Source organism: Gopherus evgoodei, unplaced genomic scaffold (assembly GCF_007399415.2).
Source record: "Gopherus evgoodei ecotype Sinaloan lineage unplaced genomic scaffold, rGopEvg1_v1.p scaffold_49_arrow_ctg1, whole genome shotgun sequence".
NCBI lineage: Eukaryota > Metazoa > Chordata > Testudines > Testudinidae > Gopherus > Gopherus evgoodei.
In genome coordinates this window covers 123,968-137,738 of record NW_022060070.1, presented here as the reverse complement: position 1 = coordinate 137,738, position 13,771 = coordinate 123,968, and the positions used below count along the sequence as shown (strand labels likewise).

General features: G+C 57.1%; 1 protein-coding gene across 1 annotated transcript in view; it reads right to left on the bottom strand.

The window, feature by feature from the left end:
- DCHS1 (dachsous cadherin-related 1) overlaps window positions 1-12,307 on the bottom strand; it is a 155,412-nt gene extending 143,105 nt beyond the window's left edge. The window contains exons 1-3 of the mRNA XM_030546779.1: window positions 12,075-12,307; window positions 10,691-10,750; window positions 5,254-7,082 (exon numbers count right to left, since the gene is read on the bottom strand). Of these exons, the coding sequence (XP_030402639.1) occupies window positions 5,254-7,005 (1,752 nt within the window). The 5' untranslated portion in view covers window positions 7,006-7,082; window positions 10,691-10,750; window positions 12,075-12,307. The remainder of the gene's footprint in view (window positions 1-5,253; window positions 7,083-10,690; window positions 10,751-12,074) is intronic.
- Window positions 12,308-13,771: the final 1,464 nt, after the last annotated feature.

Sequence of the window (13,771 nt, the reverse complement as noted above, 5' to 3'; positions counted from 1 at the left end):
ATAGAATTGAATAGAATCCACTCCATCACTATTTTCAATGGAACAGTCCATGCACCATTATTTACCACCCCCTATCACTCTCTCCAGTGAACAGTCTCTGTACTATAGTATCTAAGGAGCTCTGGGTCTGACTGTGAGCTGCTAAGGCAGGCGTGGTTGTCGAGACACCACCATCCCATTGTGCAGCAATGCGTGTGAGTAATGCCTCCACTCGCCACTGCTCACATGTCTTCAGCCAAGAGGGAACAAACTGCAGTGGTTGAGAGTGGCAGTGCAAACTGTCTGCATTGTGCCCCTCTGGGGCCTGGACAACTCCCTGAGCTTCTCAGACTCAGTTCCTCCTCAATGGGTCTCAGATACACTCCCCCAGGCTCTGCTGGGCTGATGCCCTTGCTGCAGTTTCAGCTATTTGCCATAATCCCTTGGTCTGGTTTTGTCTCTCCAGGGCTCAGATATTTAATATCATTTTTTGATGAAATCACAAGTTTGGTTGATAAATGTAACTGTATTGACACAACAGACTTAGACTTCTGCAAGACATTTCAGTGCCATGTGATCTTCTGATCCAAATATTAATTCAGTCCACTGACAAATAGATTAAAAACTAGCAAACAGACCACAAAAAATAACGGTATGGATCTGTTCTCAGCCCAATGCTATTCAATTTCTTTTATGAATGATTTGGTAGAAAATATGAAATCACTGCTGAATAGCTTATCACTTGGCAAATTCAGCTCATTTGAACAAAACATGTTTTAATATAGCCAAATGCAAGGTGGAACATAGGTCAGTTACAGGGAGGGAGACTGTATTTTTGAAAAGCAGCGATATTAAAAATGACTCAGTGATCACGGTGAAAACCAGCTGAACTTGAGTTCCCAGCAGGATCCTTGGTTGTATGAGCAGGGGACTACCCAATAGGAATAGGGAGGTGGTGTTACCTCTGTATACAGCATTGGTGAGACCATTATTGGAATGGTTTGGGGCCTGGAACCCCTGACGTATAGCAAGAGACTTAGGAAACTCAATCTATTTAGATTATCCAACAGAAGGTGAAGGTCAAGCTGGTGTGCTGAAACCAGTCATGTTGGCCAAAACTGTCTAGTTGTTTCCTTGTTCTCTCCTCAGTTTGTATCCACCAGTTGTCTTTTGTCCTATACTTAGATTGTGAGCTCTTTGGGGCAGGGGCTATCTTTTGGCTCTCTGTTTTCACTGGGGCTCCCTGGCATTACAACAATACAAATAATAAGATGACTCAGTCACGATCTGGAAGTATCTACATGGCAAGGAGATTCCTGAGAGAACGTGGCTCTTTATCTCACAGACAAAGGCACAATGAGATCCAATGGCTGGGAATTGTAGCTAGATAAATTCAGACTGGAAATGAGATGCAGATTTTTAAGAGTGCAGGGAATGAACCACTGCAACAACTTACCCAGGGATGCAGCGGATTCTCCGTCATTCAGAGTCTGTAAATGGAGACAGGGTGTCCTTCTGAAAGAACCATTCTAGCTCAGCCAGACATTCGGGGCTGGACAGAGGAGTTACTTAGTGGGGTTCTCTGTCCTGGACTCTGCAGGAGGTCCAACTGGATCATGAGGCACTAAAAACTAGAGATTTCTGCCCCCTGGGCTCTGCTCGGTTCCTCAGGCCTGGCTCCCCCTTGCTAGGGCTCAGTGCCGAGCCTAGTTGCCTGCCAGGCTCCTTTCCCATCCTCTCACGTTTCTCGGCTCAGAGGAAGCAGCAGCAGATGTGTGAGCTGTTTGCTTTGTGCTGTGGCCACGTGGGAGTTACCTGCACTCGGCCCAGACGTGCTGTTTCCAAACGAAACATGAGGACTGAGCCAAAGGCCCGAAATCCAGCCAAACTCTCAGCCACTTTGGCCTGCTTGGACAGCTCCCTCCGCTTGCATGATTCAGAATGAGAAGAGCCTCCAGCTGCAACCCCACTACACAAGGAGTGGAGGCCCTCTGCCCAGGACCTGCTCCAGCCGCTAACAGCCACAGCTGCCCTCCCTCCAGGGCAGGTGCGGAGTCTGTGGAAGTTCAGTCAGAGACAAGAGAGGCCTTCAGAGGCAATGTTCCTCCTTCCCAAGCCCTGCACCAGCGACCCAGGCTCCCCCTCCTCCTCACTCTGAGTCAAGGACTCTCCTGCTCCCTTCCCCTTTTTCCCCCTGCTGCTCCCGACAGGCACAGAACTCTTCCAGTCCCTTCTCCCGCAATTGCATTTCCAGAACCCTACTGCCTTTCCCCTCACAACTCGTGAACCAAACAGAAAAGTGCTGAGAGAGGCCTCCTACAGGGGCATAGGCCAGGGATCGGTGACTGCTGTGGGCCACACCAGCCCCCATGGTTCACTGTACTTCAGCATCACAGAGTCAGACCCACTGCTCACCCTCCACACACTCCTCACCCCCCTCTTCTCACCTTCCCCCCACTGCCTCAGAGCCACCCCCACCTTTCCCCCCACCGCCTCAGTCACTGCTAACGCCCCTCCGCTCACCTTCCCCCTACCAGCTCAGAGCCACAGCTCAACCCCCTCTGCTCATCTTCCCCCGCCCTGCCTCGGAGCTACCCCTCACCCCCACTGCTCACCTTCCTCCACTGCCTCAAAGCCACCCCTCACCCACCTCCGCTCACCTTCCTCCCACCACCTCAGAGCCACCCATCACCCCCCTACACTCACCTTCCCCACAAGCACCTCAGAGCCACCCCTCAAACCCAACCGCTCACCTTCCCCCGACCACCTCAGAGCCACCCCTCAAAACCTGCTGCTCACCTCCCCCCCCACTGTCTCAGTCACCTCTCATCCCCTTCTGCTTATCTCCCCCCCCCACTGCCTTAGTCACCCGTCACCCCCCACCACTCACCTTCCCCCCCCACTGCCTCAGTCACCCCAGTGCTCACCTTCCCCCCACTGCCTCAGAGCTACCCCCACCCCCTCTGCCCACCTTCCCCCCCACTGTCTCAGTCACCTCTCATCCCCTCCGCTCACCTTCCCTCCCACTGTCTCAGAGCCACTTCTCACCCCCTTCTGCTTATCTTCCCCCCACTGCCTTAGTCACCCATCACCCCCCTACACTCACCTTCCCCCCTCACTGCCTGTCACCCCAGTGCTCACCTTCCCCCCACTGCCTCAGAGCCACCCCTTACCCCCCTCCGCTCACCTTCCTCCCACCACCTCAGAGCCACCCCTTACCCCCCTCCGCTCACTTTCCCCCCCACTGCCTCAGTCACCCCAGTGCTCACCTTCCCCCCACTGCCTCAGAGCCACCCCCACCCCCCTCCGCTCACCTTCCCCCCACTGTCTCAGTCACCTCTCATCCCCTCCGCTCACCTTCCCCCCCACTGTCTCAGAGCCACTTCTCACCCCCTTCTGCTTATCTTCCCCCCCACTGCCTTAGTCACCCGTCACCCCCCACCACTCACCTTCCCCCCCACTGCCTCAGTCACCCCAGTGCTCACTTTCCCCCCACCGCCTCAGAGCCACCCCTCACCCACCTCCACTCACCTTCCCCCCACTGCCTCAGTCACCCCAGTGCTAACCTTCCCCCCACCGCCTCAGAGCCACCCCTCACCCACCTCCACTCACCTTCCCCCCACTGCCTCAGTCACCCCAGTGCTCACCTTCCCCCAACCGCCTCAGAGCCACCCCTCAAAACCCACTGCTCACCTTCCCCCCACCACCTCAGAGCCACTCCCACCCCCCTCCACTCACCTTCCCCCCACTGTCTAGAGCCACCCCTCACCCACCTCCGCTCACCTTCCCCCCACCACCTCAGAGCTACCCCCACCCACCTCCGCTCACCTTCCCCACACCACCTCAGAGCTACCCCCACCCACCTCCGCTCACCTTCCCCCCACTGTCTCAGTCACCCCTCGCACCCCTTCACTCACCTTCCCCCCTACCTCAGAGCTACCCCCACCCCCTCTGCTCACCTTCCCCCCACTGTCTCAGTCACCCCTCGTACCCCTTCGCTCACCTTCCTCCCTACCTCAGAGCTACCCCCACCCCCTTCTGCTCACCTTCCCTCCCCACTGTCTCAGTCACCCCTCGCACCCCTTCGCTCACCTTCCTCCCACTGTCTCAGAGCCACCCCTCACCCGCCTCCACTCACCTTCCCCCCATTGTCTCAGTCACCCATCACCGCCCTCCACGCACCTTCCCCCTACCGCCTCAGTCACCTCCTGCCCTCAATAACTCAACTTCCCTGCAGCGCCACCTCTTACCCCTTGCTCACGTCAGACAGACACCCCCACACTGGCTTCTCGTGTATTTCCCCCTCCATGGACTTGCCATGTTATGGAGAAAATCCCTTCCCTCTGCCCCTCTCTGCTCCTGATCCCGAAGCAGCCCCCCTGCATCTCTCATCCCAGACTGCACCTGCAGATTTCATCCACCCTTCACCCCAGACCTCTCATTTCTCTCCCAGCTGGCTGCGGGCACACAAAGCAGCAGCGTCCCGTCCCCAGCATGCACTGTCTCAGGGGTTTGTGAGGGATTTGGACAGTTCTGAGCACTGATGCTGGCTCCTAGATTATTATTAGGGAGGATCCACTGTTCAGTGATGAGGGCAGGGGACTGAGAGTCTGGATTCCTGGGTTCCTTTCCCAGCTCTGAACAGACCAACTTTGACAGACTGAAGAAGTTCCATGTATCTCAAACACACTAATCACACACTTTCATAGAAGTCAAATCCCAGTCCAGCACCAGGGGGCCCCTGATCTCAGTCACAGGCTCTAAACCCCAGGCCCTGCTGCAACCCCACACAAGGTGTGTATGCGGGAACTCCACTCTGACCCATACACCTACTAGTCCCTGCCCCCTTCCCCTGCCAGGTCAGCTCCTCCCACTCATCCACCCCAGGCCCTGATTCCTCTCCCATTGCCCCCCATCTTCTCTGCCCTCCACGTCCTTCCCTCTGCCCACGTATAATATCCCCCACCACTGGCCTTGATCACTTTTCCTGCCTGACCATCCGACTGCTGTGAACCCCAGGCCTCTCTCCTTGCCTGGCCACTCCTGCCTTGTACCCCAGGACCCTCCCCCTGCCTTGTACCCCAGACCCCTCTCCCTGCCTGGCCACTTCCCACCCTCCACCCCACGCATCTCCCCATGCCTGGCCACCCTCACTCCTCCGCCTGCCTGACTACCCTCCACTCCAAGCCTCTCCCCCTGCCTGGCCACCCCCCAGCCCAGCCATCCCCACCCTGCACCCTAGGGTGTCCTCCATCTGTCCAGCTGTCCCCTCACCTGTAGGAAGCAGGTCCCAGCGGGTGTGTTCTCCTTCAGGGATGCATTGTAGAAGTTGCTCCTGAATACAGGCTCATTATCATTGATGTCCTGCAGGGCCACATGCACCACCGCCGTGGAGGAGAGGACAGGTGTCCCTCTGTCCATAGCCAGCACTGTCAGCTGGGGCTGGGGGTCCTTCTCATAATCCAGGGAGGCAGCGGTGGTGATGATGCCTGTGGCTGGGTCGATGGTGAACCAGTTGGAGTGGGTGTCCTGGCTGTGTAGGATGCTGTACCGTACCTCCCCATTGGGACCTTGATCTTTGTCACGGGCTGTCACCTGCAGGACAAAGCTGCCTGGGTACACCACCTCGGGGATGCTCTGCTTGTATTCTTGCTGGTCAAAGAGTGGTGGGTTGTCATTGACATCCATCACCTGCAGCACAAAGGCCGACTCTGCCCGCAGTGGAGGGGTCCCTGAGTCAGTGGCCGTAACCCGCAGGTCATAGGAGTCTCTCTCCTCCCGATCCAGCAGCTGGTCCACACAGATCAAGTAGATGATATTGTCCTTGGTGGTGAGGGCAAATTTGCCGTCTCCCCCCTCCAGGGAGACATTGACGTTGGAGTACTCACCATAGTCGGGGTCCGAGACAGAGATGCGTGCCACATACTGGCCGGGCTGGGCACCCTCGGAGATCTGTGGTGAGCCATCCTCACTCAGGAAGATGATGGTCATGGTGGGCTGGTTGTCATTGTAGTCACGCACGTGGATGGTGACAAAGGCTGTGGTGACCTCTGGGTGCATGGCCTTGTCCCATGCCTGCACCACCAGCTCATGCACCTTCCTCATCTCATAGTCCAGCCCCTTGTTGAGCTTGATGACACCCGTCCTGGAGTCGATGGTGAAGTACTGGTCAGGGTCACTCTGCCGACGGTTGATCTCATACACCACAGCCCCGTTGTCACCCTCATCTGCATCAGAGGCAAAGACCTGCAGGATGCTGCTGCCTGGCTTCAGGTTCTCGGAGATGAGGGTGTGGTAGCGGCTCTGGTTGAAGGCAGGTGCATTGTCATTGATGTCCTGTATGGCCACATCCAAAGTCATCTGAGTGCTGCGGGGAGGGGAGCCACCATCATAGGCCTCTAGCAGCAGGGAGTACGATGAGCAGTTCTCCCGGTCCAAGTCGTTGCTGACCACCAGGTCCAAGTACAGGACCCCATTGGGGCCCCTACGTGTCTCCAGGCGGAAGGCTTGGCCCACATTCTCCCCTTTGAGCACATAACTTTGGGTGTTCAGCAGGCCACTGTCAGCATCAAAGGCTGGGTCCAGGGGGAACCTGCTGCCAATGTGGGTGTGCTCTGGGATTTGAAATGTGTGGTGGTGCTTGGGGAATTCTGGTGCATGGTCATTGATGTCATTCACCTGGACATTCACCTCCACTGTAATGCCCTCAGGGGTGACAGCAATGAAGCTGTAGCGGTCCCGGCTCTCTCGGTCCAGCACACGGGCTGTTTTGATGATGCCTGTGTTCTCATCTATTTCCAGGTCTGTGGTGACGCCACTGCCCTCCTGCGCGGAGATGAAGTACATGTAGGCAGTGGTGCTGGGGGGCAGTCCAGCACTGATGTCCCCGATGATGGTGCCAGTTGGCTGCTCCTCATCTATCTGTAAATCCAGGGTGCCCAGCACAGTAGAGCCCTGCCCTGGCTTCAGGCCCCCAAGTAGCAGCAGCTGCAGCAGCAGCTGGGTTGACCTTTTCAGGCACCCCATTGCCAACAACTCCCCGAGGCTCTGGGGACAGAGGTGAAGGTTGGCTCCGTCTCCTTTTCAGTGTGTGCTCCTTAATCCTGCAAGGAATGCAGATCAGAGGAGGCTGGTCAGGAGGGGAGCAGCAAGCAAAGGACAGGAAAAGCATAAGGGGGAGGGGAGCCCTGCCAGGTAACCCCAGCCTTCTTGCTCTGATTCCTTTCCCTCTAGCAGTGAGCCTATGAGACAAAGAGGTCATTGGGTAAAATTAGACCCAGAGGAGAAAAGAGTAAAACCAGGGCCACACAGAGGAGCAGAAGCATTTGCTGGTGCCTGAGGAGAAGGCCTGGGGCTCTCTCTGGGGCTGCATGTCCAGCTACAGGCAGGCTATAGTGCTAACAAGAAATTCAGGCTTGTACTGTACACTGTAACTGACCATTCCCATTGCAGCTTGTGCTCTTCCTGAGAGCCATCCCTCATGGAACCACAATTCCTGACTGCAACGGGCAAGCGGCTCTGCAACGGGGTCACAAAGACGATGGGTTCTATTTCAAGCGCTGACCCTGACCCTGAGCAGGCTTTTCTCTTGCCTGTGTCTCAATTTCCCCCTCTGTAAATGAATATAGATGGGTCAGCTCTCTGAGGCTGGGTCTGTCCTAGACTCTGGAAGGGTTCCAGAGGGGCTGGTGCCCAGACTGCAGCTTGCCAGGGCACTAAGCAATGTCATCATTACCAGGTGTGGTCCCTTGGCTCTCACATGCCAATGACCTGGGAAGCACATGGTATCAGCCTGGGAGAGTTGTTGACAGGCCCTCTCAGGACACTCCCCTGGGGGAAAACGGGGTTAGGTGTGAAAAATGGGGGATCCAAACCTGGTATAACTGGAAGGTGCCAGTGTGCAGCAGAGCTGGACAGGGGCTCACGCCCCAGTGGCCAATAAATCAGCAGGGCTCTACCACCCAGCACATCTACCATTTAGAGATTGCCCAGCTTAAAACCTGGTCCCTCTGGAGCAGAAGTGGCCCATAATTTTATTCTGACACAGATTTGGGATGCCCCTGGGTGGACACCGTGCCAGGATGGTTACAGCACAGTGGGAATGTGGCAGCCGACTATGAGCCCCACAGCTGCCCTGGCTTTCCATACATTTTCTCCCTGTCCCACACACCCTCTGCCGCTTGCACTCCTCCTTTGTCTCCTTCTCCCTGCTTCTTGGCTCTCTGGCCCCTTCGCTCCCCCTACTGTAGCTTCAGCTCACTGCAGCAATGAGAGAGGAATGGGCAGCGGAGGCGTGGATGTGATGCTGCTAACACCTACAGCCTGAAAGCTGCCTGGCCCCCTGGGCATTGCTCACGCTCCCCAGGAGCAGGCACAACGACGTAGCAGTCAGGAAGCTCATCAAGGCGCACAAGTCCCAGTGCTGCTCTTAGCCCCCGGTAAAGCAGGGCTTAGTGGTCTGCAGGGATGGCGTCAGCATGAGCTCATACTTGGACTCTCTTGAAAGCATTTGCTGTTGGTCCCATAACCACATTCAGGAGCTGCTCATGTCAGACATGGGGCGGCAGGAATCTCCTTGAATTCAGGGATGGAGATGAGGGCTGCTGGCTTCCAGCTGGAGATAAAGCACCCTACTACAGTATACGATTGGGGAGATGGATGTGACTGAACTGGCTGAAGCACCCCATAGCAGTATTAAGCCTGTTCAGGAGCACAGAGAGTCAGGACTCCTGGGTTCTATTCCCAGCTCCTGAAGTGGAACTTAGTACAAAGCTCTTCCCTGTATGCTGCAACAATTGCTAACATGGAAAGCGATCTTAGGTGAACATTTCCTATACGTGTAGTTTCTTTAAACACAGATTAACATCTGGACACACAGAGGAGCAGCCGGTGCCCCAGGACCCCATGCTTCTCTATGGACCGTGGTTTAGTAACCACTGCTCTAGAGGCCTGGCTCCTGGGGCTCGATCGTCTCCCAATAGGATACAAGAAGTCAGTGGGACTTACTCATATCCTGGCACTGGCTTCAAGTTGGACTTATGCCACTGAGTCACTGAATGGCCTTGAAAAATCACTTCACTTCCCCTGCTAAAGCAGTGATAATGATACTTACCCAGACTGGGGGTGGTTCAGTGGGCTGTGTGTGTGGATGGGGCAACAGTTTCTGGCAGTTGAGACAGTCTAGGCCCTTGGCCTGCAATAAGTCTCAAGTGACCCAACCTTGGCTTGCTGGGGCCATGCTGAGTCAGGCTAAGGACAATGGGAGGGAAGCATATTGGGTTTAGGCCCTTGGCTGAGGCTAGGCAGGTGGGGAGCAGGAGGTCGGTCCTATGGAAGTCAAAGGAGAGAGCGAGAGCTGGAGAGTGACAGAGGGACCAAGGCTCAATGCTGTTGTGATATAAACAGAAGTAGGTAAACTAAACTCCATATTGCCCAAAGGAGATATGGATAAACTCGTTATCCATGTGCGCCGTGAACTACCCTGCTGAAAAGGCTGAGTTTGCACAGGAGAGCAAATCCCATTAGCACCAGAAGGAAGAGGCTGGGTGAATTTGGAGGGTGACTGGGGAAGGAATGAAGCTGAGGGGTACTGAGGGCAGCTGGTGTGCGTGAAGCATGTGCAGACTCGTATCTCCTGTCTCATGTTTGCCCTGGTAGGGATGGGGACTGGGGGTTTCCCCCTCCCCCCACCAGGAGGCCTGGCTGCTGGATCTTCCAGCTTGTCCATGGCAGAGGATGGGAGCAGGCTGTTTAAGGCGCGGGCAGACCTGTATCCTGAGGAGCCTCCCAGGCTCAGGCCGGTGGGGAAGGCTGCGGTGACCTCAGTGGATGCAGAGTCACCAAATCCCAACAGCTGCTTCCAATTAGCAGATAGCTCAGTGCAAGGGGCTGGCGCGGCTGGTCCAAGCCCTGCCTGTGTAATGTGAGCCAGGCTGCCTTACTCGCTTGCTCACTCCCCTCCCTTCCCGAGGCATTGAGCTCCCTATAAAACCAATGGCAGACTCAGCCACCCTGCAGAAAGCCATTAGCCAGCAGCACCCCCCACCACGCCACACCAGGATTCCAGACCACAGAGCTGGGGAGGGGTGCAGAGGGAAAGAGGCAGGGGAGATGATGGGGCATTAGCAAGGTTTGTGTTCTGGACTAAAATGCACTGGGTTCCCCCAAGCAACAGCACCTCCAGCTTCACTCATGTCCTGGGGCCTCCAATACCTGGCACAGGGCTGGCGTATCAGAGGTACTGGGAGATACAGGCCCAGAGGAAGGAGAAGGGGGTTATTAACGAGCAGGTGAAGGAAACAGCAGGAAAACAGAGAGCACATCTAACTGTCCATCCAGCTACAGAATTTCCTGTCTCCTGGTGTGTCTAGGGGTATATCTACACTGGACCTCGAGTGTAATTTCCAGCCCGGGTAGCCATATTCACACTAGCTCTGATTGAGCTAGCATGCTAAAAACTGAAGTGTAGCTGCAGCAAGACTGGCTAACCCCCTGAAGATATACACAGGATTTCAGACAGGATCCTGCTTCAGATGACTAGCCTGTCCTGCTGCTTGTGCCGTCACTGCACCACTTCTATTCTTAGCACGCTAGAATTTTGATTAGAGCTAGAGTGGGTGTGTCCACCCGAGCTGGAAATTATTTGTCCAGCTCGAGTGTAGATTTACTCAAAGTGCCATCTTCCAGGAACGGTGAATTGGGCACCACTTACCCCTATTGGAAGGACTGCGAAGGGAGTGGCACAGAGGGTATGACCATGCAATGAAGATGGCTGCAAAGGAAGGACTCTGAGTGACTACAGAGAATTCTTTTCCAGGTATCTCCTGGTGAGTCTTGCTCATCGACTAGATGATCATGATGGTCCCTCCTGGCCTTAAAGTCTAGGAGGTCCCTACATGTGTAAAAATATTATTGAGCCCTAGTCTTCAGGGCTCCCCTGTACCCACAACTTTAAACTCCTAGCTTTCAAAGCCAGACAAAGCCCATCAATGATTGGCAGTGGTTCTGCCTCCCAATCCCTACCCAGCAGGCACGCGGCTGGCACCCCAGCCCCATATACTCCAATTCCCCTTCCAATCCCTGTCCATCTCCTCCTGCTCTGCAGCATGAACCCATATCCACTGCTCCCCATTCCAACTACTACCCAGCTCCCTCATGGCCTGTACCCTGACACCCTCTCTTATAGTCCTCCTTCCAGTCCCTACGAGGCTCCCCCATGGCCTGCACCCCGACCCTTCTCCACCGCTCCCCCTTCTAGCCCCTCCCTGGCTCCTCCTTGCCTGCAGCATGACCCCATCTCCCTACCATTACTGTGTATATTGCCGCCCCCCCCCCCAAATCCCTTACCAGCAATCTGGGACTGCAAATGCCTTGAGCAAAGGCTGCCTCTGGAGCAGCCAGATAAACACCCACCCGCACTCCAGACCCTCTCAGATAGTGTATCACAGCCTTGTCAGGCATGCAATACACTCCCAGCTGGCGCACGCACACACACAATCCTCTCTCTCTCTCTCACACACACACACACAGTGTCTCTCACACATGCAGTGTTGCTCTCACACACACAATACACTCCCAGCTGGCGCACGCACACACAATCCTATCTCTCTCTCTCTCTCTCTCTCTCTCTCTCTCACACACACACACAGAGTTGTTCTCACACATGCAATACATTCCCAGCTGGCACACGCGCACACACACAGTCCTCTCTCTCTCTCTCTCTCTCTCACACACACACACACACAGAGTCTCACACACATACAGTGTTGCTCTCACACACACAATACACTCCCAGCTGGCTCATGCACACACACGGTATGTGTTTTTCTCTCTGTCTCACACACAGTGTCTCTCTCTCTCACACACACACAATACACTCAGTGGGCACGCAGACACACAGACACAGTCTCTAACACACAAAAAATACACCCAATGGGCATGCACACAGACACGCACACACACAATGTCTCTCTCACACACAATACACTCAGTTGGTGCACCCACACCCACTGCACTCAGCTGGCACACAAACTGTCTCGCACACACTTACAGCTTTTATATCCTCACAGCTGTTTAGTGCACAAACACACACTCACAGTCTGTCCCACACCCTCTCTGCTCACGCAGCCTGCGCAGCCAAAGCGCCCGAGTGGCCTGACACGTTCCCGGAGCGTGGCCAAAGCCAGACACGGGGACCCTCTGGAGCCGCTGCCCCTCCAGACACAGCATGTGCAACCCCCGCCCCATTCATGCACCGCCCCTTCCAGGCTCCGCACCCCATTGTCTCGCACTGCCAAGCAGAACAAAGCGCTCGGTTTCCACAGCAAGAATTTATCGGCGAGGCCGTGACCGTGTAAACGGGGGCGGGGATCTTGTTCTTACCCCTCCGGAGCGGGTACCTGGGCCATGGGAAGGATGCAGAGCAGAGGCCGGGAATGGGGGAGGGGCTGCGGAGACGCGGCTGGGGGCCGCGGCAGCAGTGCGGGAGCCTGCTCCAGTCCCCCTAGGAGGAGAGCACAAAGCGGCCGTCCCCGCAGTGTCTGGGTGCAGCCCGCTGCGCGACGCCAAGCTGGGGGGCGTGTTGGGGGGAAGGCAGGGGGCGCGGGACTGGGAGCTGGAGGGGTGTGGGGATCCGGGGGGGGATCCAGGGGTTGCGGGTCGGGGAGGCGCACGGGCGGGGGGGGCGGGGACGAGGAGCCGGGGGGGAGGCGGGGTCGGAGAGCAGGGAGGGTGCGGGGAGCCAGGTGGGAGGCGCAGGGTAGGGGGAGCCGGCGGGGACGGGGAGGGGCGGGGGCGCCGGGAGGTGCGGGGTCGGGGAGCCGGCGAGGGGGGGGATGCGGGGTCGGAGAACCAGGGGGTCCGGCCCCAGCGCTTAGCACTTACACCCGTCCAGCTCCGCTGCGCAGTCACAGCCCCGCGACGCGCCCCGCACAGCTCCCCTGCGGAGCCGGGCACCGACTCCCCATCGCGGCTGCCCGAGCGCCGGTGCCTGCTGCAGGGATCACTGCCTCCGTCCCCGAACTCCGCTGGCTGCTCGGGAGCCCGGGCCGCAGGGTCCACACTGGGCTGGGAGCGCAGGCTCCTGCTGCAACCCGATCCGGCTGCCCCCCTCCCCCGCTCCCTCCTCACCGCCCCGCTCCCTCCCTTCTTTCCATCCCCCCTCCCCAGGCTGCACGATTCATCGCGCCACCGGGAGCCAGGCCAGGGGAAAGGGAACCGCGCACAGCTGGGCTGGGGGCTGCCCGCGGGGCGGGGGGGGGCAGGGAGGGGCCGGGGAACAGAGATGGGATGGTGAGGGGAGGGATGGGGGCAGGGAGGGGGGAGCAGAGAAGGGATAGGGAGGGGAGGGGGCAGGAAGGGGAAACAGAGATGGGATAGTGAGGGCAGGGAGGGGAGAACAGACAGGATAGTGAGAGGAGAGGAGTGGGGAGCAGAGAAGGGACAATGAAGGGAGGAGATGGGGGGGGAACAGAGAAGGGATAGTGAGGGCGGGGGCAGGGAGGAGAGAGCAGACAGGATAGTGAGGGGAGGTGGTTGGGGAGCAGAGAAGGGACAGTAAGGGGAGGGGGCAGGGAGGGGGGAGCAGAGAAGGGATAGTGAGGGGAAGGGGTAGGGAGGGGGAACAGACAGGATAGTGAGGGAGGGGGGAGCAGAGATGGGATGGTCAGGGGAGGGGGCAGCAGGGGCGGCTCTAGGCATTTTGCCGCCCCAAGCACGGCAGGCAGGCTGCCTTTGGTGGCTTGCCTGCAGAGGGTCCGCTGAAGCTGCGGGACCAGCAGACCCTCCGCAGGCA